The sequence below is a fragment of the Sander vitreus genome, chromosome 20 (genome assembly GCF_031162955.1).
Source record: "Sander vitreus isolate 19-12246 chromosome 20, sanVit1, whole genome shotgun sequence".
In the NCBI taxonomy this organism is placed as follows: domain Eukaryota; kingdom Metazoa; phylum Chordata; class Actinopteri; order Perciformes; family Percidae; genus Sander; species Sander vitreus.
This window is the reverse complement of record NC_135874.1, coordinates 29634696-29656750: the sequence shown is the minus strand read 5'-3', so window position 1 is coordinate 29656750 and position 22055 is coordinate 29634696. Positions and strand designations below refer to the sequence as shown.

The 22055-nt window shown below is 45.4% G+C and overlaps 1 protein-coding gene across 1 annotated transcript in view; it reads right to left on the bottom strand.

The window, feature by feature from the left end:
- LOC144534843 (scavenger receptor cysteine-rich type 1 protein M130-like) overlaps positions 1 to 22055 on the bottom strand; it is a 38952-nt gene that overhangs the window by 1577 nt on the left and 15320 nt on the right. The window contains exons 3-15 of the mRNA XM_078276907.1: positions 16106 to 16198; positions 15171 to 15203; positions 14747 to 15052; positions 12113 to 12427; positions 11720 to 12019; positions 7036 to 7350; positions 6670 to 6951; positions 5336 to 5650; positions 4970 to 5251; positions 3710 to 4024; positions 3341 to 3625; positions 2050 to 2379; positions 1428 to 1585 (exon numbers count right to left, since the gene is read on the bottom strand). Coding sequence (XP_078133033.1) covers positions 1428 to 1585; positions 2050 to 2379; positions 3341 to 3625; positions 3710 to 4024; positions 4970 to 5251; positions 5336 to 5650; positions 6670 to 6951; positions 7036 to 7350; positions 11720 to 12019; positions 12113 to 12427; positions 14747 to 15052; positions 15171 to 15203; positions 16106 to 16198 — 3329 coding nt within the window. The remainder of the gene's footprint in view (positions 1 to 1427; positions 1586 to 2049; positions 2380 to 3340; positions 3626 to 3709; positions 4025 to 4969; positions 5252 to 5335; positions 5651 to 6669; positions 6952 to 7035; positions 7351 to 11719; positions 12020 to 12112; positions 12428 to 14746; positions 15053 to 15170; positions 15204 to 16105; positions 16199 to 22055) is intronic.

Below are 22055 nucleotides of genomic sequence, written 5' to 3'. Positions count from 1 at the left end.
AACTTATCAAAATAATTTAGCTACGTTACACTATGCGCAATTAACGACCAAACAAAATTTTGTAGCTAACTATGAAACACAAACTTTAGCATATATCTGCCAACTTAAATGCTATCAGCAAAAAACTTGACATTATTGTTTGATATGCCGCTCTGAGTCTCTGTACCAAATTTGGCAAAGATCGGCCATTAGGTGGGGCTATAGTCAACGTAGACCAGTTCTGGCCCTTTTACTCAATCAATGTTAACGGGATATTTGCAACGGCATTGTACCACAGACCTTACGGCTCACACCTGTCGATATTTCCTGACGTTTGCCTCCCCACCGTTACCCAACGCTTTGGGTTTGCATGCTCCCCGGGTCGTTGGGGGCAACTCGCATCGGGTGCGACTTGCGCCAAGGATGCTTGGACCCCGTCATAACTGCTTGCAGTTCTAGTTTTATTTGTAATCTTCTGCATGTGTGTGTGCTGCTGTGCGTCCCTGTGTGTGTGTGTGTGTGTGTGTGTGTGTGCTGCTAAGGCCCCTGGGTGTGTGTGTGTGTGTGTGTGCTGCTGTGCGCCCCTGTGTGTGTGTGTGTGTGCTGTGCGCCCCTGTGTGTGTGTGTGTGTGTGTGTGTGCTGCTGTAGTCCCTGTGTGTGTGTGTGTGTGTGTGTGTGTGTGTGCTGCTGTGCGTCCCCTGTGTGTGTGTGTGTGTGTGTGCTGCTGCAGCAGTCCCTGTGTGTGTGTGTGTGTGTGTGCTGCTGTGTGTCTGTGTGTGTGTGTGTGTGTGTGTGTGTGCTGCTGTGCGTCCCTGTGTGTGTGTGTGTGTGTGTGTGTGCTGCTGTGCGTCCCTGTGTGTGTGTGTGTGTGTGTGTGTGCTGCTGCGTCCCCTGTGTGTGTGTGTGTGTGTGTGCTGCTGTGCGCCCCTGTGTGTGTGTGTGTGTGTGTGTGTGCTGCTGAGGGTCCCCTGTGTGTGTGTGTGTGTGTGTGTGCGTCCCTGTGTGTGTAACAAGCATAGTGTGCACGCGCTGTGCACGAGTCTAGGAGCATTTTACTAATGCTCTGTTAAAATAACAATGAGATGCTGTGTTATTGACTTTAGACCAGATGTTTGTTGGTCAATGGCGCGATCACTTCCTGCTGCCTCAAGATAGCAATACTCCCAGAATGCACCTGAACCGACCTCCCTGTAAGACCAGCATGCCCAGAATGCACCTGAACACACCTCCCTATAAGACCAACACCGCCATGGGCCACAGATGGGCGCAGGTGCATTTGTTATTTAAACGACGTGGGCGCTTGACGGGAAATTGACAACTGGGCCGGTCTAAAACTAGCAGAGACACATGCGTCGGGCTTTGCCCTGCGCTGTGCCGGGTAAACGATAGGAGCCCTTAGGCTGCTTCATTTCAGTCTATGTTCTAAACAACATGTGTGTGTCCGTACCTTACAGTAGAAAGGAAGAGCAGTGATCACCAACAGCAGAGTCAGAGAAAACACGACCACTCCGATGATCAAAGGCCTTCGAGTAGATGGACCTGATGGACCTGATGGACCTGATGGACCTGATGGATCTGATGGATCTGATGGATTTGATGATGGATCTGATGGAACACATGGACAGTCATCTCATCATACAACATCCGGAGTCAAACATCTCCCGTTAAACACAAACTGACCTGAATCACTTCAACATGAACACATTTCGCTTTTGTGGGGTTTATCTTTATCTGAATTGAGGCTCTGATGACAGAGACTATAACAGATTATAAAGTCCTCTGAGAATAATCTGCAGAAATAAAACTGACTTTGGGGTGTTGGTCCTCCTGTACTTTGGGGGTGAACCATTTCTCCCTCTCAGAGAACCAGAGTTATTCTGGTAACCAAACATGCTCTGACCTTCAGTTTGTTTGCTGTTGCCATTCATATACCTTGTATACGTTTGGTTACTATATGACATGTGCAACATGATGACAGTCATCACAGCATCAGAAACATGTGCTTAGCTGATCATTTTCACTCAGTTTGGACCAATCATCTTCTCCAAACCTGTAAACAGTCCGCTTACCTGAGACGGTGAGAGAGAGCAGACGGCTCTCAGAGGAGAAGTTATGAGAGAAAACATAGAGACGATAAACACAGCTGTATGTTCCTTGGTGGGCAGGCTCTGCAGCAGGAAACAGGAAGTGGGCAGAGTGATTGACAGCTGGCTGGGTGGAGTTGTGTGCTGAGTTGGAGGAGGTGAAGGTGAGCTGGAAGAAGCCTCCTGGGTACTGTGGCTGGATGGAGCAGCTGATGTTGAAGGTGGAGTCCCTGAACACCTGGAACCCCTCCTGCTGGGCCTCGGAGACCCCGTCCATGGAGGAGGACACAGAGATGTTGGGCTGAAGCAGCAGGTCTGTAAACACAGACACACACAGACGTTGTGAACTTGTCAGACCTAGCAACGTTACGATTAAAAGTAACATTCACATTTAATACACTCTAACAATTGTTTTCCATTTTTAACACTTTCAATGTGTTTTCAAACAATAACATGACATCATCATCTGCATCTTTTCTCTCCACACAGTTCCTGAGCCTCTATTGCTCCCACTTCCAGAGCCTCTGTTGCCCCAAGTTCCAGCCCCTGTGCTGAAGACACTGAGAAGTCCCTGTCGTCCCTGTTCAGTCAACTAGCCTGATGGCTAGTACTCCAGTTAAAAGCCAACCTGAACTCCAGACAGTCTGAACTACAGTTTTTAAAAATGTCTTTTCAAACATTAAGATAACATCATCATCTGCATACTTCTTTATTCTGTTCCTTCTGAGACCTTATGACAAATTAAGGAAGAAGAAACCCTGCCCAGTTTTGTTTTTAAGGATTATTTTTTGGGGCTTTTTTCCCTTTATTTGATAGTGGATAGACATGAAAGTGGGAGAGAGATGGGGGATGACACGCAGCAAAGAGCAGCTGGCCAGACTCAAACCCGCGTGGCTGCAGGACTCAGTTAACCAGCAAGAATCCGCGACACTCAGCAGTACTTTGTGCTTTGTTGAGCTGCTCAAAGTTGTAGCCAGTAGGTCATTGGTTCCTATTATGGTGACAACCAAAGAACCTGCTGGTGGAAGCCAGTAGCTCAGAAAGAAAGCTGTGAAGCTGAAGGAGTCCTTTCAGGCTGGTTGATGGTTGGCCCAGGGGACTCCTGAAGCAGCAGACATGTTTCATACATACAGATATATCTCTTGGGGTATGATTCATAACTTCGTCATGGCTGCTGGAGACAGTCTGCTGCCATTCTAGCTGCTGCATGTGTGTGTCAACCTGGGTACATTACTGTCATACATGATGTCATAGATGATGTCACTGATGGGCTTACCTGAGCAGGTGAGATCCTGGATGTAGGCAGAGTAACGTGATTCTACACACTCCCTCAGAGCAGATCCAGACTGAACACAGTTAGACCTCATCCTCCACACAGATCTGTGTGTGGACTCTTTTCTCTCTTCTACAGAAACAGCAGAGCCACAGTGCAGCTCTCTGCAGGCAGCATCTGCTGTCATCAGGGTCCAGGGATAGACAACCATTGGCCTCCATTCTCCCTGATGTTTCACCTCCAGTGTTCCTGCACAGCGACTGGCTCCTCCCACCATCCTGACAGGCTCTGAACAGAAACCAGCATAAAAGAACAAAGTGAGTTTCATTAGAACAGAAATGAACCAAATCAGAGCTGCAGCTCCTCTCCTACCTGAGCAGGTGAGTCCAACAGCTTTTCCAGGTGAGCAGGTGTTTCTATCTGAGCCTGAGCTTCTACAGTCCAGGAGAGCAGACTCATGGCCTCCACACTGGAACTCTTTGGTCCTCATTGGAGGCTCCACTTCTCCATAGAGCGCCCCCTGGAGGACTGAAGGAGCCCCACAGCCAAGCTCCCTACAGACCACCTCTGCATCCTGCTGGTCAAAGTCATCTTCACACACTGAGGACCAGCGCTGGATAGACTGGTTGGTCTTCACCTCCAGTCTGCCTGAGCACAGACTGGTCCCATTCACCAGCCTGACAGAGTCTGGAGAGATGATGGAAGATACAATGAGAGAGAGATGACACAGACACTAAATAAAAAGATGTCAGGAAACAAAAATTCAGTGGTTCAAACTGACTCAGCACAGATCCACATAGTTGATATTAACAGCAGAACACATATTTATAACACCACAGACTGCTGCAATGTTACATCACATTTAATACACTAACTACTGTTTTCCATTTTTTAACACTCATGTTATCAAACAATAAGATATCATCATCTACATATTTCTTTATTCTGTTCCTTATGAGACCTTATGAAAAATCGAGGAAGAGGAAAAGAAACCCAGCCCAGTTTTCTTTTTAAAGATTATTTTTGGAGCTTTTTTCCATTTATTTGATAGTGGATATACATGAAAGTGGGAGAGAGATGGGGGATGACACGCAGCAAAGAGCAGCAGGCCAGACTCAAACCCGCGTGGCTGCAGGACTCAGCCCACATGGGGCGAATGCTCTTACTGGGTGATCTAGAGGCCGCCCCAAGTCTGATCTACAGTTAACCAGCAAGAATCCGCGACACTCAGCAGTACTTTGTGCTTTGTTGAGCTGCTCAAAGTTGTAGCCAGTAGGTCATTGGTTCCTATTATGGTGGCAACCAAAGAACCTGCTGGTGGAAGCCAGTGGCTCAGAAAGAAAGCTGTGAAGCTGAAGGAGTCCTTTCAGGCTGGTTGATGGTTGGCCCAGGGGACTCCTGAAGCAGCAGACATGTTTCATACATACATATATATATCTTGGTGTATGTTTCATATATACAGATATATATTTTGGTGCACTCAGCAGCTGATTTACTGAGGCAGCAGCTCATCAGACTCCGTCATGGCTGCTGGAGACAGTCTGCTGCCATTCTAGCTGCTGCATGTGTGTGTCAACCTGGGTACATTACTTTCATACATGATGTCATAGATTATGTCACTGATGGGCTTACCTGAGCAGGTGAGATCCTGGATGTAGGCAGAGTAACGTGATTCTACACACTCCCTCAGAGCAGATCCAGACTGAACACAGTTAGACCTCATCCTCCACACAGATCTGTGTGTGGACTCTTTTCTCTCTTCTACAGAAACAGCAGAGCCACAGTGCAGCTCTCTGCAGGCAGCATCTGCTGTCATCAGGGTCCTGGGATAGACAACCATTGGCCTCCATTCTCCTTGTTTCACCTCCAGTGTTCCTGCACAGCGACTGGCTCCTCCCACCATCCTGACAGGCTCTGAACAGAAACCAGCATAAAAGAACAAAGTGAGTTTCATTAGAACAGAAATGAACCAAATCAGAGCTGCAGCTCCTCTCCTACCTGAGCAGGTGAGTCCAACAGCTTTTCCAGGTGAGCAGGTGTTTCTATCTGAGCCTGAGCTTCTACAGTCCAGGAGAGCAGACTCATGGCCTCCACACTGGAACTCTTTGGTCCTCATTGGAGGCTCCACTTCTCCATAGAGCGCCCCCTGGAGGACTGAAGGAGCCCCACAGCCAAGCTCCCTACAGACCACCTCTGCATCCTGCTGGTCAAAGTCATCTTCACACACTGAGGACCAGCGCTGGATAGACTGGTTGGTCTTCACCTCCAGTCTGCCTGAGCACAGACTGGTCCCATTCACCAGCCTGACAGAGTCTGGAGAGATGATGGAAGATACAATAGAGAGAGAGAAAAGACACAAGACACTAAATAAAAAGATGTCAGGAAACAACAATTCAGTGATTCAAACTGGACTCAGCACAGATCCAACAGAAGTTGATCATTAACAACAGAACACATATTTATAACACCACAGACTGCTGCAATGTTACATCACATTTAATACACTAACTATTGTTTTCCATTTTTTAACACTCATATTATCAAACAATAAGATATCATCATCTACATATTTCTTTATTCTGTTCCTTATGAGACCTTATGAAAAATCGAGGAAGAGGAAAAGAAACCCAGCCCAGTTTTCTTTTTAAAGATTATTTTTGGAGCTTTTTCCCATTTATTTGATAGTGGATATACATGAAAGTGGGAGAGAGATGGGGGATGACACGCAGCAAAGAGCAGCAGGCCAGACTCAAACCCGCGTGGCTGCAGGACTCAGCCCACATGGGGCGAATGCTCTTACTGGGTGATCTAGAGGCCGCCCCAAGTCTGATCTACAGTTAACCAGCAAGAATCCGCGACACTCAGCAGTACTTTGTGCTTTGTTGAGCTGCTCAAAGTTGTAGCCAGTAGGTCATTGGTTCCTATTATGGTGGCAACCAAAGAACCTGCTGGTGGAAGCCAGTGGCTCAGAAAGAAAGCTGTGAAGCTGAAGGAGTCCTTTCAGGCTGGTTGATGGTTGGCCCAGGGGACTCCTGAAGCAGCAGACATGTTTCATACATACAGATATATATCTTGGGGTATAATTCATATCTACAGATATATTTCTTGGTGTATGTTTCATATCTACAGATATATATCTTGGTGTATGTTTCATATATACAGATATATATCTTGATGCATTCAGCAGCTGATTTACTGAGGCAGCAGCTCATCAGACTCCGTCATGGCTGCTGGAGACAGTCTGCTGCCATTCTAGCTGCTGCAAGTGTGTGTCAACCTCGGTACATTACTGTCATACATGATGTCATAGATGATGTCACTGGTGGGCTTACCTGAGCAGGTGAGATCCTGGATGTAGGCAGAGTAACCTGATTCTGCACAGTCCCTCAGAGCAGATCCAGACTGAACACAGTTAGACCTCATCCTCCACACAGATCCGTGTGAGGACTCTTTTCTCTCTTCTACAGAAACAGCAGAGCCACAGTCCAGCTCTCTGCAGGCAGCAGCTGCTGTCATCAGGGTCCAGGGATAGACAACCATTGGTCTCCATTCTCCTTGTTTCACCTCCAGTGTTCCTGCACAGCGACTGGCTCCTCCCACCATCCTGACAGGCTCTGAACAGAAACCAGCATAAAAGAACAAAGTGAGTTTCATTAGAACAGAAATGAACCAAATCAGAGCTGCAGCTCCTCTCCTACCTGAGCAGGTGAGTCCAACAGCTTTTCCAGGTGAGCAGGTGTTTCTATCTGAGCCTGAGCTTCTACAGTCCAGGAGAGCAGACTCATGGCCTCCACACTGGAACTCTTTGGTCCTCATTGGAGGCTCCACTTCTCCATAGAGCGCCCCCTGGAGGACTGAAGGAGGCCCACAGCCAAGCTCCCTACAGACCACCTCTGCATCCTGCTGGTCAAAGTCATCTTCACACACTGAGGACCAGCGCTGGATAGACTGGTTGGTCTTCACCTCCAGTCTGCCTGAGCACAGACTGGTCCCATCCACCAGCCTGACAGAGTCTGGAGAGATGATGGAAGATACAATAGAGAGAGAGAAAAGACACAAGACACTAAATAAAAAGATGTCAGGAAACAACAATTCAGTGATTCAAACTGGACTCAGCACAGATCCAACAGAAGTTGATCATTAACAACAGAACACATATTTATAACACCTCAGACTGCTGCAATGTTACATCACATTTAATACACTAACTATTGTTTTCCATTTTTTAACACTCATATTTCAAACAATAAGATATCATCATCTACATATTTCTTTATTCTGTTCCTTATGAGACCTTATGAAAAATCGAGGAAGAGGAAAAGAAGGAACAAGCCCGGGGCCCCCGTCTGGAGCCAGGCCCAAATGGAGGGCTTGTCAGCAAGCGCGTGATAGTCGTGTTTGCTACGGAGCCTGAAGATGCTGCAGGGCCCACCACCTGTGGGAGGAACTGCTGGGGAACTTGTGTGGAGGTGGACTGCTATCACTTAGATCTGTTGGAGCTCACCTCGACGTCTCGCAGTCAGTTCTGAAACCGTATTCCTGGATAGGGGTTGGACTCTTCTTCTCCGGAGTTGTCCAGGGTGTGAGGCGACCATATCACATACTCCGATGTTTAAAGTGAATGAAATAGCTTTGCCAGTCTACTTATTGGAGTTCCACAACTACACATATCCTCTACAACTGTACGCTTTTGGCTGTATTGTTTGTGTCCCCTTCAAGACATTTCATGTTTATTGTCCCCCTCAACTGTTAGATGAGATTTACACTCATGGAGGCAACGCCCAGTTGTGGGGATACTCACAAGCCCCCTGGCTGAGCACACCTACGTTGGAATTTACCACAGTAGCTGAGAGGGTTGCCTCCCTACGCTTACAGGTTGGTGAACTCTGACTGTTTGTACATTTGCACCAAACAGCAGCTTGGATTATTCAGCCTTCTTGGAGACCTTGAATGAAGTCCTGTATGGGGCTCCTGAAGGGCACTCCATAGTGCTGCTGGTATACTTTAATGCACACATGGGCAATGATGGAGACACCTTGAGAGGCTTGATTGGGACGGCCTCCCTGATCTGAACCTGAGTGGTCATTTGTTGTTAGACTTCTATGCTTGTCATGGATTGTCTATAATGAACACAGTGTTCAAACATAAGGTTGCTCATAAGTGTACCTGGTACCAGAGCCCCCTAGGTTAAAGGTCAATGATCGATTTCGTGATTGTATCATCTGATCTGAGGCCGCATGTTTTGGACACTCGAATGAAGAGAGGGGTGGAGCTATCAACTGATCACCATCTGGTGGTGAGTTAGGTCAGGGGTTGAGGGAAGCCATCCGACTGAAGGAGTCTTTGCAGGATATGTTATCCCGGGGGACTCCGGAGGCAGTTGCCGTCTGCCACTTCAGGAGGGTGAAACAGGGAACCATACAAGGTGTGTGCAGGAAGGATGGGATGCTGTTGACCTCAACTGAGGAGGTAATTGGGAAGTGGAAGGAGCACTTTGAGGAACTCCTGAATCCAACTAACACACCCTTTATGGTAGAGGCAGAGCTGGAGGATGATGGAGGAAGTCACTGAGGTAGTGAAACAACTCCAAATCCCTTGGGATTGATGAGATCCGTCCAGAAATGCTGAAAGCTCTGGGTGTGGGGGCCTGTCTTAGATGACACGCCTCTTCAACATTGCGTGGAAGTCTGGGACAGTGCCTAAGGAGAGGCAGGCCAGGGTGGTGGTTCACCTGTTCAAAAAGGGGGACCAGAGAGTGTGTGCCAATAACAGGGGTATCACACTTCTCAGTCTCCCTGGTAAAGTCTACACCAAGGTGCTGGAAAGGAGGGTTTAGCCAATAGTCAGTCCTCGGAAGATGAACAATGAGGATTCCGTCCTGAGAGCTATTTCATAAAACCAAGATAAGGGATTAAGCCAGGATTTCCCAGTTATCCTGTTTCAATTTAGCCTTGAGTCGCCTGGGAGATACTGTGGGAGGTGCTGCAGGAGTATGGGATGAGGGGTCCCTTCTCAGGGCCATCCAATCTCTGTATGTCCAAAGCAAGAGCTGTGTCCAGGATCTCGGTAGTGAGTCAGACTCGTTCCAAGTGGGTGTTTGCATCTGCCAGGGCTGCATTTTTTTCCCCAATCCTGTTTGTGATATTCAAGGACAGGATATAGATGCATAGTCAGGGTGCGGAGGAGTTGCGGTTCGGTGGTCTGGGGATCTCATTGCTGCGTTTTGCAGATGATGTGGTTCTGATGACATCATCAGCCTGTGACCTTCAGCACTCACTGGATCGGTTCGCAGCCAACTGTGAAGCCGCTGGGATGAGGATCAGCACCTCTAAATCGGAGACCATGGTTCTCAGCAGGAAACCGATGGAGTGCCTTCTCCAGGTAGGGAATGAGTCCTTACCCCAAGTGAAGGAGTTCAAGTACCTTGGGGTCTTGTTCGTGAGTGAGGGGACAATGGATCGGTAGATTGACTGGAGAATAGGAGCAGCGGACGCATTATTGCAGTCACTTTACCACACCGTTGTGACAAAAAGAAGAGTTGAGCCAGAAGACAAAACTTTCAAACTACCTGCCAATTTTGGTTCCTACCCTCACCTATGGTCATGAAGGCTGGGTCATAACCGACAGAACGAGATCCTGGGTACAAGTGGCCAAAATGTGTTTTCTCAGGAGAGTGGCTGGCGTCTCCCTTAGAGATAGAGTGAGAAGGTCTCCTTTGAAAAGGAAAAGAACCAGTTGAGGTGGTTTGGGCATCTGGTAATGATGCCCCCTGGGCGCCTCCCTAGTGAGGTGTTCCAGGCACGTCCAGCTGGGAGGAGGCCTCGGGGAAGACCCAGGACTAGGTGGAGGGATTATGTTAGGCTGGTTGCTGGTTGGCCAAGGGGATTCCTGAAGCAGCAGACATGTATGTTTAATATATACAAATATATATATTGGTGTATGTTTCATATCTACAGATATATATATATATATATATATATATATATATATATATATATATATATATATATATTGGTGCATTCAGCACTGTATTTACTGAGGAAGCAGCTCATCAGACTCCATGTCAGAAACTCTCAGGTTCTGCACCCAAACGCAGACCAGGACAAGGTAGGGTGTTGAAAAAGGTGAGTATTTATTGAAGACAAAAAGGTAATGCCAGACATGTAGACAGGTGGGTTTGGGTGATGGAATGCTGATGGTGGTGACAACTGGGCTCTGCAGCTCTTAGTTATGTGGTTATAGTTCCAGACTACCGGGGTACCTCCTTGGACACACTGAGCTTCTCTCTCCTCTCTCTTTCCATCTGTGTGCATTCGTGTCACAGAAATGCTTGTTAATAACATAGCTCTGGGGAGCTTATTCCCCGGAGTCTTTATGTTCTTTTTCCGCCCAGCATCATCATCTTGGATCATGATGGCACCTACATCATGGTGGCAGCTGTCGCCGTGGTCCTGCCCTACGCCCTGCTGTGCCCTATTACACCCTGCTACGCACTGCAATGCCCGGCTTCGACTTGCTATGTCCAGCCAACACCCTGCCATGCCCTGTTACGCCCTGCTGTGCTCTACGACACCATGAACTATTATAACTATTACAATATATTTATTATGACTATTATTGCCATTGTTCATCATACGCCCAACCGGCACCGTTAGACACCGCCTACCAAGAGCCTGGGTCTGTCCCAGGTTTCTTCCTAAAAGGGAGTTTTTCCTCGCCACTGTCGCACTTACACATTCATGCATGCTCTTGGGGGAATCACTGGAATTGTTGGGTCCTTGTAAATTATAGAGTGTGGGCTAGACCTCCTCTATCTGTAAAGTGTCCTGAGATAATTCCTGTTATGATTTGACACTATAAATAAAATTGAATTGAATTGAACTGGATTGGGAGGGGAGTACTGGTAGACAGGAGTCTTTTTGGAACGATGTAGTAGATGGTTCTGGGTGCCAGGCAGGGGTGAAGGTACTGCAGACAGAGGAACAGGAACCAGTTACGCAAACACGCAAAAGCAACGACGCAACAGAGACTGACTAGCAAACAATTTAGGATGACACGCAAGCACAACATATGAGTTTGGCTAACAATCCAGCAGGGACTGGATGTCAGGTCACACATTAAATGATGTAGTGATGACGATCAGGACCAGGTGTGTAGATGGTTCAGGTGATCTTGGATTTCCCGCTTTGTAGTCGTTGCCCGGCAACCGGAACAGGGTACGTTCAGGAACACACAATACAAAAAAAACCCAGACAGACAGGGAAAACATGCTCAAGAGGATAGGTTTGTGACACTCCATGGCGGCTGGAGACAGTCTGCTGCTACATGTGTGTGTCAACCTGGGTACATAACTGTCATAGATGATGTCACCGTAGGGCTTACCTGAGCAGGTGACGTCCAGGATGGAAGAAGAGGAATCAGATGTTGCACACTTCCTCAGAGCATATCCATACCGAACACAGTCAGACCTGATCCTCCACACAGATCTGACTGAGGACTCTTGTCTCTCTTCTACAGAAACAGCAGAGCCACAGTCCAACTCTCTGCAGACAACATCTGCTTTCTTCAGGGTCCAGCCAGAGTAATAATAGCCACCCACTGGTCTCCAATATCTGTGATATTGCAGTTCCAGTGATCCTGCACAGCGACTGGCTCCTCCCACCAACCTGACAGCATCAGGCTCTGAACAGAAACCAGAGAGTCATCAGCAAAAGAACAAAGTGAGTTTCATTAGAAGAGAAATTAACCAAATCAGAGCTGCAGCTCCTCTTCTACCTGAGCAGGTGAGTCCAACAGCTTTTCCAGGTGAGCAGGTGTTTCTATCTGAGCCTGAGCTTCTACAGTCCAGGAGAGCAGACTCATGGCCTCCACACTGGAACTCTTTGGTCCTCATTGGAGGCTCCACTTCTCCATAGAGCGCCCCCTGGAGGACTGAAGGAGGCCCACAGCCAAGCTCCCTACAGACCACCTCTGCATCCTGCTGGTCAAAGTCATCTTCACACACTGAGGACCAGCGCTGGATAGACTGGTTGGTCTTCACCTCCAGTCTGCCTGAGCACAGACTGGTCCCATTCACCAGCCTGACAGAGTCTGGAGAGATGATAGAAGATACAATAGAGAGAGAGAAAAGACACCAGACACTAAATAAAAAGATGTCAGGAAACAACAATTCAGTGGTTCAAACTGGACTCAGCACAGATCCAACAGAAGTTGATCATTAACAACAAACTCATATTTATAACACCACAGACTGCTGCAATTTACATTTAATACTCTAACAATTGTTTTCTATTTTTTTTTAAACCTTCAAAGGGGGCTTGAGCACCGGCTCTTTTTTTTCCTTGAGAAAAGTGCCCTTTTTTCTGCAGTGCTTTTTTATTTTTTAAATAAATATATAATTTCCTGTTTGCAAACAGCTTCCCTGTCAACCAAATATATTTATTGAATAAAAAAAATCTAAATATCAGGTTGGGAGATGAGATGTTAAGTTCTGATCCTCCCACCCTCTCCTCTCTCTATCTCCCTCGCAGCATCACACACATCAGACACAGAGAGAGGCAGACAGACAGGGAAGCAGAAAGGCAGACAGACAGACAGGCAGACACACAGACAGGCAGACACACAGACAGACAGGCAGACACACAGACAGGCAGACACAGACAGGCAAACACACATCAGACACACAGACTGGCAAACACGTGCAGACACACAGACAGGCAGACACACAGACAGGCAGACACATCAGACACACAGACAGGCCAACACACAGACAGGCAGACACACAGGCAGACAGACAGACAGGCAGACACACATGGAGGCAGAAAGGCAGACAGACAGACAGACACAGACAGACAGGTGGACACACAGACAGGCAGACACACAGACAGGCAGACACACAGACACACAGACAGACAGACACAAAGACAGGCAAATCATAATAAGATAGAATTTAAGAACAAATAGTTTAAAATATCTATAAGTTGGGAATAAAAACTGTCCAACTGTTTAAATAGTATTAATAAAGCTGTAGGTAAACAAACATATTGTGGAAGTTGCAATTAGTGCAGTTGTGATGTCTATGAGTCTTATCTGTCACTCAGTGAAGAAGTGTTAAATAGTTTCTGCCTGTGGCAGAAATGATTTCCTGTAGCGGCCGGTGCAACATCGAAGCTGTCTGAGCCTCTTAGAGAAGGTGCTCCTCTGTTGGACCAGTGTGGGGGGGTGGAGAGGGTGGTCGGGGTTATCCATGATAGATAACAGTTTGTTCAGTGACCTCCTCTCCACCACAGCTTCAAATGTCAATAACGGAGCCAGCCTTCCTGATCAGTTTGTTCAGTCTGTTTGTGTCGCTGGCTCCGATGCTGCTGCCCCAGCAGATGGCGGAGGAGAACAGAGCGCTGGCCACAACAGACTGGTAGAACATCTCCAACATTCAGCTGGTAACAACAGACTGGTAGAACATCAACATTCAGCTGGTAACAACAGACTGGTAGAACATCTCCAACATTCAGCTGGTAACAACAGACTGGTAGAACATCTCCACCATTCAGCTGGTAACAACAGACTGGTAGAACATCTCCAACATTCAGCTGGTAACAACAGACTGGTAGAACATCAACATTCTGCTGCACACGTTGAAGGATCTCAGCTTCCTCAGGAAATATAGTCTGCTCGTCCCTTTCTTGTCAACAGCAATGCTGTTGATTTTCCAGTTCAGCCTGTTGTCGATGTTGACACACATGGAATCTTTACTCCTCAATCATGTCCACAGCTCCACCCAGGATGCAAAGTTTTATTATTAGTTCATTTTTCACTTGAGCAAATTACCCAAAATATCTGTGCAAGTCCCTGAACATCATCATCATCATCTGCCTCATTCTGTTCCTTCTCCTCAGGTACTTCACAATCTTTGCTCTCCACACAGACAAGTTCAAACGTTTAACCCAGAATAAAAACTTGTTTAGAAAATAATCTCTAAACTCTAAAAGGGATAGGGAGATACTAACGATCCGATCCGAAGTCTGAGCTGAGCTGCTCAAAGTTGTAGCCAGTAGGTCATTGGTGCCTGTTATGGTGGCAACCAAAGAACCTGCTGGTGAAAACCAGTGGCTCAGAAAGCTGTCAAGCTGAAGAATGTATCCTTTCAGGCTGGATGCTGGTTGGCCCAGGGGACTCCTGAAGCAGCAGACATGTTTCATATCTACAGATATACATTTTGGTGTATGTTTCATATATACAGATATAGATCTTGGTGCATTCAGCAGCTGATTTACTGAGGCAGCAGCTCATCAGACTCCGTCATGGCTGCTGGAGACAGTCTGCTGCAATTCTAGCTGCTGCATGTGTGTGTCAACCTCGGTACATTACTGTCATAGATGATGTCATAGATGATGTCACTGATGTGCTTACCTGAGCAGCTGAGATAGAGGATGGAGGAAGAGGTACCGGATGTTGCACACTCCCTCCGAGCTGATCCAGACTCAACACAGTCAGACCAGATCCTCCACACAGATCTGTCTGAGGACTCTTTTCTCTCTTCTACAGAAACAGCAGAGCCACAGTCCAACTCTCTGCAGGCAGCAGCTGCTGTCATCAGGTTCCAGTCAGAGTAATAATCTACTGTAATGTAACTCACTAGTCTCCATTCTCCCTGTTTCAGCTCCAGTGTTCCTGCACAGTGACTGGCTCCTCCCACCAACCTGACAGCATCAGGCTCTGAACAGAAACAGGAGAATCATCAGCAAAATAAGTTAATTTAATTAAGAAAAGATGAAACTGTAAATGCTGATTCTGCTTTAATGATTCTTTATTTCTCTTTTCTGTCTCTGTGTACCTGTTGAGGTGTGTTCTCCTTCAGCCTGGAGTCCTGAGGAGAAAATCAGAAGGTAAACATCAGTATAAAGGAGCATGATTGGATCACAACTGTGGACAGAACAAACTCTCTCAGGTTGTTTTGTAAAGAATCTTCTAGCAGCTCAGAAAAACCTTAATGAACTCACTCTGGAGCACTTTACCAGTTTGGTAAAGATATGATGAATACGACAAGTCTGAAAACATAAAGGAAGGCACTCAGAAATGCCAGATCAGACTGTTACTCATCACTAATAGAAGAAAATAAGAAAAACCCAAGGTTTCTTTTCAGCACTGTAGCCAGGCTGACAGAGAGACAGTGAGAGTGACAGCTCTATTGAGCCATCTATTCCTATAGCTAACATAGGAAGTTTTCCTCGCCACTGTTGCACCAAATGCTTGCTTTTGGGGGAATTACTGGAATTGTTGGATCTCTGTATATTATAGAGTGTGGTCTAGACCTCCTCTATCTGTAAAGTGTCTTGAGATAATTGGTTATGATTTGATACTATAAATAAAATGAATTGAAATGAATTGAAAGTCTGGGATGAATTTAAAGAAAACGTATGCTGTAATTGTCTTTAAGTAACTGGTAACTATTGTGTAATTATTGCATGCTTGATGTTTAACTAACTGATTGGTTTCTTCTGGCCTAATCAATAGGTATAATTGGGTATTATCTGCATAGTGAAACTTTATCAAGTGTTTCCTAACAATATTGCCTAGAAGAAGCATACTGAAGGTAAATAGAAATGGTCCAAGCACAGAGCCTTGTGGAACACCATGGCTTACTTTATAATGCATGGAGGATTTATTGTATTATTGTTTATTGTCCATTTTCCATTTTTGTCTTAATGCTGTTTGTGTGTGTGAGAGCAGTTTGTCCTCTGATTTAATAACACGTCATCTTTAAAGCACCTGAACTGCACAGCATCAGCAGCACCAACAGGTGATACATGTCCAGGTGGAGCATCTCTCTGTTCACCCCGTGTGCTGTACTCAGTGTATAGTCTGCGAACAGGAAGAGAAGGAGCTTTACTGGAACAGAATCAGAATCAGCTTCAATGGCCAAGTTAATGTGAACACAAACAGGTAATATGACTAGCTTTTTGTTTGTTGTCCTTGTTTTAGCAGTGGCAACACAATGGTTAAAAACAATGACAACTTATGACAAAAGGGAACACTTTAAGAGTCTAGGGAAGAACTTTTGGGAACAAATTTGCAGTTTGATCAGGTGACTTGGGAGGACATAATGCATTCCATGATTTCCAAATGTAACATAGCCTTAGTGGAGGCTTGAACGCATGAATTGCCAAACTACCCAAGTGTTTTTCCCCACCTGGGATGACCAGAGGGGTTGGGATGCACGCATAGCCCTCAGCGTACCCCTTTCCAGGGTAACTACATGTGCACATCCCCCTGGCAAACCAGTGAAAACTAAAAACTGAACTAAAGTCTTGGAACTTTTTCATTATCAAAGATGGTGTCCTGTTTACAACAATCAAAGATGAAGGTCATGGTTACATGCTGTTTTTTTTAGTATGGTGAAAGTCTTGTGTTTTCTCCTTAACGTCTTCAGGACATGAACACCTGTTTCCTGGTGTAAGTCTTGTGTTTTCTTCTTAACGTCTTCAGGACATGAACACCTGTTTCCTGGTGAAAGTCTTGTGTTTTCTTCTTAACTTCTTCAGGACATGAACACCTGTTTCCTGGTGAAAGTCTTGTGTTTTTTCCTTAACTTCTTCAGGACATGAACACGTGTTTCCTGGGTGAAAGAATGAACTTGGCTCCCCGGCTTGAAAGCCCTGTGTTTTAGGAGTAGGTTTGGGTACCAAAACGCGGTGCCAATAGGGCACCGGTTCCAACGTAAACGGTAGTAACGAGACCGAATAAGAACGAAAATGCCTGACTTCTTTATTCAGAAGCATCGCTGCACGGGACGCTACGTTACCGTTAGCTAGTAGCTGGATTAAACACAATGGTTAAAATTCTGACAGTTTACATTAAACGGTGTAACGTGTGACTGTATTTCCCTGTAGAGGATTCCAACACCGAGCTGTAACAGTCTGCATTCTGCAGCTGCCATTGTCTGAAAAACAACACAGACGGTGCGTGCGTTCACTTGAAACTCGCCAGCATCGTGTTGCATTCAAAGGTATTGTAAAATACCCTTTTCCCATCTAGTGGTTTTTGTCGTTCAACAGCAATTTACTGGTGAAATAAGTCATTGTTATAAGTTATTGTTATTGTTATGATTGTTATTATTATAAATCAATCATTTCATTTTGACCATATGGCCTTAGCAATAAACGAGCCGTTCTTTAATGTCACCGACTGTTGTTTTGTGCTCCTTTTTTGTATTTTATATTATATACATTATAAATATATTATATATAGTTTGGTTCAGGCACCGGCACTGTTTTAAAAGTATCATTTTAGCACCCGTATCGGAAAAAACCCAAACGATACCCAACCCTATTTAGGAGCCAAACATCCCCCCCGACCACCTCCCTACGAGGATCTCTCTTTATACAGCAGCAGTCAATTTGCTGCTGACAATAATAAATACAGGGAACATATGTGAATTACAGTGCTTTACTTTTCAGAGCTCTATGTAGGAATGATTGATGAGAACAGGCTGACAGAAAACAGAGAGACACACTGTTAGATTTAGCTAAAATTTCTACAGTTACCACAAAATGCCCAGTAAAGTACCATCATTTTCTTTTCCAGTTCATTACTGTAATATGCATTGGATTATGGGTATTAACATTTAATTTACAGTGATTTACTGTACAACAGCAGTAGTGCTACTGTAGATAAATAAGACAGACTTCTAGCCATAGACATAGCACTGTTAGTTAATGTTATAGAAGCATAGAAATAAAATGGAAAAATAAGATATCTCTACAAAATGAAATACATTTGATGTGTTATGCTTTTAGCAGTGAAGGTAATTTAATAATGAACTTTGGCATGTGGCATGTTTTTCAGCAGTGTAAATAATTTATTGAGAGAAACAAGGACGGAATTAACGGATATAAATGCTTGACCGCCAGATTTGAACTCTCACCTCACGAGTTCGAAAGAGTAGCGCGTAGATCACATGTGCCAAACTCAAGGCCCGCGGGCCGAACCCGGCCCCTGGCAGGTTTTGATCCGGCCCGCATATCAATTTAGGTTCACAATAAATGTTGGCCCGCCTATTTGTGCTCCAAAACAAAAAGACAGGAAACTGTTTTTCAAACGACAACACAACACGCGAGCAGAATTTGGTAGATTTGCCGACTTTGAGACTCCCAGAAATTCCCACAGAAGCAGAGAGTTTAAATTAAAGCTGGGAAACTGGTCGCTGGGAGTCGACTTTTAAAATGTAATCTTTGTTTTGCTTGATTTGCTAAATTCTAAGATTTCTAAGGAACTATTTGCTGCCTTTTTAAGGGCTTTATGTGGACAAACTGTAAGTGAGAAGACTATATGAGATATGGACTAATACAGTCAAAGATATTTGACTTTTTTCGAAATAAAAGCATGAAAATAAACTCTACATATCTGGCCCTTGATGCGATTCTCCTTTTCCAATGTGGCCCTCTGGGAAGTTGAGTTTGACACCCCTGGCGTAGATACTTCAAAGGTGTAAAGGAGTACCGGGAAGAGACTTCAACGGAGTACCGGGAAGAGACTTCAACGGAGTACCGGGAAGAGACTTCAACGGAGTACCGGGAAGAGACTTCAAAGGAGTACCGGGAAGAGACATCGGGAAGAGACTTCAAAGGAGTACCGGGAAGAGACTTCAAAGGAGTACCGGGAAGAGACATCGGGAAGAGACTTCAAAGGAGTACCGGGAAGAGACTTCAAAGGAGGACCGGGAAGAGACTTCAAAGGAGGACCGGGAAGAGACTTCAAAGGAGTACCGGGAAGAGACATCGGGAAGAGACTTCAAAGGAGTACCGGGAAGAGACATCGGGAAGAGACTTCAAAGGAGTACCGGGAAGAGACATCGGGAAGAGACTTCAAAGGAGTACCGGGAAGAGACTTCAAAGGAGTACCGGGAAGAGACATCGGGAAGAGACTTCAAAGGAGTACCGGGAAGAGACTTCAAAGGAGGACCGGGAAGAGACTTCAAAGGAGTACCGGGAAGAGACATCGGGAAGAGACTTCAAAGGAGGACCGGGAAGAGACTTCAAAGGAGGACCGGGAAGAGACTTCAACGGAGTACCGGGAAGAGACTTCAAAGGAGTACCGGTTTGGTCTGTGGGCACCAGAGTCCGGTCACACTCTCCTCAAAGAGAGCTGGAGCAGCGTTAAGGTCAGACCAATCTTTGCTAATTCTGTGACATTAAAATCTCTGCTCACAAGCGTTCGCAAGCGGCGACGTTAGGTTTAGGTTAGCGACCTGCGTCATAGCTAGGCAGGAGTAAGCTGTTAACTAGGTTCATTTTCTCCATGGTGAGTATTAGCTATAATGACGACGATCGATAAAGCTAACACAACCTTGTTTTACACGCTCTGTTAGGGACATCTTTTTCACTTGTCAGACCACTATTATAAATTTGTCTGTATTAAAATGTAACCCATATTCTGGAAGTTTAAGGTCAGTAACTGCTAGCTTTTGAGCTTGCTGTGGCCGCATTTTGGCTAACATTACCTCCGCTTAATGCCAATGTTATATTCCCGATTCTGTCGATTGGTTTGTCAGTGTTTTAGCATGATTAAGCAAAACTTATTAACGCGTTTATATTAACCTAACAGTAGTGGAGGTAACGTTAACATTAAACCGTTACCTCTATAGTTGCCAATCTAGTTTTAATAGCATCTAATGTTAACATTACATCTTTGAAAAAACACAGCCACTCTATAAGTTATGTCGGGTGACAGGGAAAGCGTCTTTAAGTAACGTTAATGTGGAGCATTTGTGGATAGCATATTTTTTTGCCTTGGCTTCAGAGTTTGGCCACTTAAAACCATCAAGATGTCCGGCAAAGATTAGCCTCAGTGCCCAACGTTACACTACAATTATCGCTTTCTGTAATGTGATATTTCATTGAATTCATCCTTTTTAGTTTATGAGACCTAAGCTAAAGATTGTGTAACTCAAAGAATATGGTGTTAGGAGTTGAGTGTATAGCTACCATGGTTTATGGGGGAAAAGAAAAGTAAAATTAATTTATTTCCCTCACCGCTAAACCTTAAATTCGACCTATTGTTAAACATGTGATTTAAGGACTCTGTATAATGGCTTTAAGTTTTTCTTGACAAAGTAACGCATCACATAACATTCTGTGTTATTCTAACAATATAAGAGTTACCTACATTATACTGGTTCCCTGCATACTACTGCATGGCATGCATTTTTTTATCTTGTTGTAATTGTGTTTTATACCTTAAAAGTATACATTTTCATCATTTCAAATATAGAACAACAACCAGTGACCAGAAACTGTGAGAGACAACGGAGAGAGACAGGAGGAAGAAGAAAGCTGGACATGAAGGTCTGACCCCGTGGCCCACAGGAGCACATGGTCCCTCATTGCTTGCTGAGCCACCAGACAATGAATTTCAAGAGCAAGATGACCAAATCTTCATCTTGATAGATGTAATATCTCTTTTTTAAGTTCTTACAGCCTCACTATCAGTTCAACATTTTTTATGTAAACAGAAATTACTTCCAATATGTGAGATGCTTTTCTTTTTTGGTTTTTAGTTTTGATGTCCATTGAGCAGGAAGTGACATTGCCCACCACACCAATGGTGATCATGCTTGGTATGAGAAATAGTTTGAAGAAGAGGATGTTTTATTAGCAATGTATGTTTGGTATTCTGTGACACACTGCAAATGAGATAAGATGTTTGTTTTTTAGGAAGAAGTTTGATGTCTTCCACCCATTGGATGGTCAGCATTGAGGGGAAGGTCCTCTTTAAGGCTAACCAACTTAATGACATCGCCAGTGCTTTTGTTGTCTTCTTTGGCTCCTTTTATGCGTTCAATCTTGAATATCAAGAGTCAGCATCCACTACACTGGAGTGCCCGGTGTGTTAGCGAACGTGTCCAAGAGGCTTTTGAAGCTGAGGCAGGGTATGGACAGCATAGCTGATTATTCGGTTGGGTTCTGGACATTAGCTGCGGATTCTAAATGTAATGAGGAGGCGCTTAAGGGAGCATTATTGAATGGGTGTAAGGACTCTGTGAAAGATGAACTTGCTACCCGAGATGAACTTAAGGACCTGTATTCTCTTGCCATCAAGATCGACAACAGGTTGTGGGAGAGGAGACTGGAGAGAGGCTGTCGGACTCACACCACGGGAGGGGCTCCCTCTCATTCTAACACCCGGCCCGCACCTCCTCTAGGACGGTTTCCCCCCACTTCAGTTCCCTCTGCCTGGGAGCAGGAGGAGCCCATGCAACTGGGCCATGCTCGGCTGTCCCCAGCGGAGTGACGTCAACGTATGCAGGCAGGTGAGTGCCTGTACTGTGGAGACTCCTCCCACTTTCTCTCGAGATGCCCTATTTGGCCAAAAGACAAGGCTCGCAAGTGAAGGTGAGTCTACTTGCGAGCCCTACTTCAGATTTTGAACCCACAGTTCCCCGCTTAGTGATCCCTGCTACGCTCCTGTTTAAAGATCGGTCTCTGCTATTATCTGCCCTAATTGACTCTGGTGCTGAGAACAACTTCCTCGACCACAATCTGGTCCGACAAGCTGGTATCCCCATGAAGCCTCTGCCAACCCCTATCTGTGTGTCTACCATTGATGGTAATTTTTTCCCTGTCCCCAGGTTTCTTTTTTGTTGATAAAAAGGATAATACTTTACGCCCCTGCATAGACTACCATGGATTGAATAGTATAACTGTCAAGAATACTTATCCCT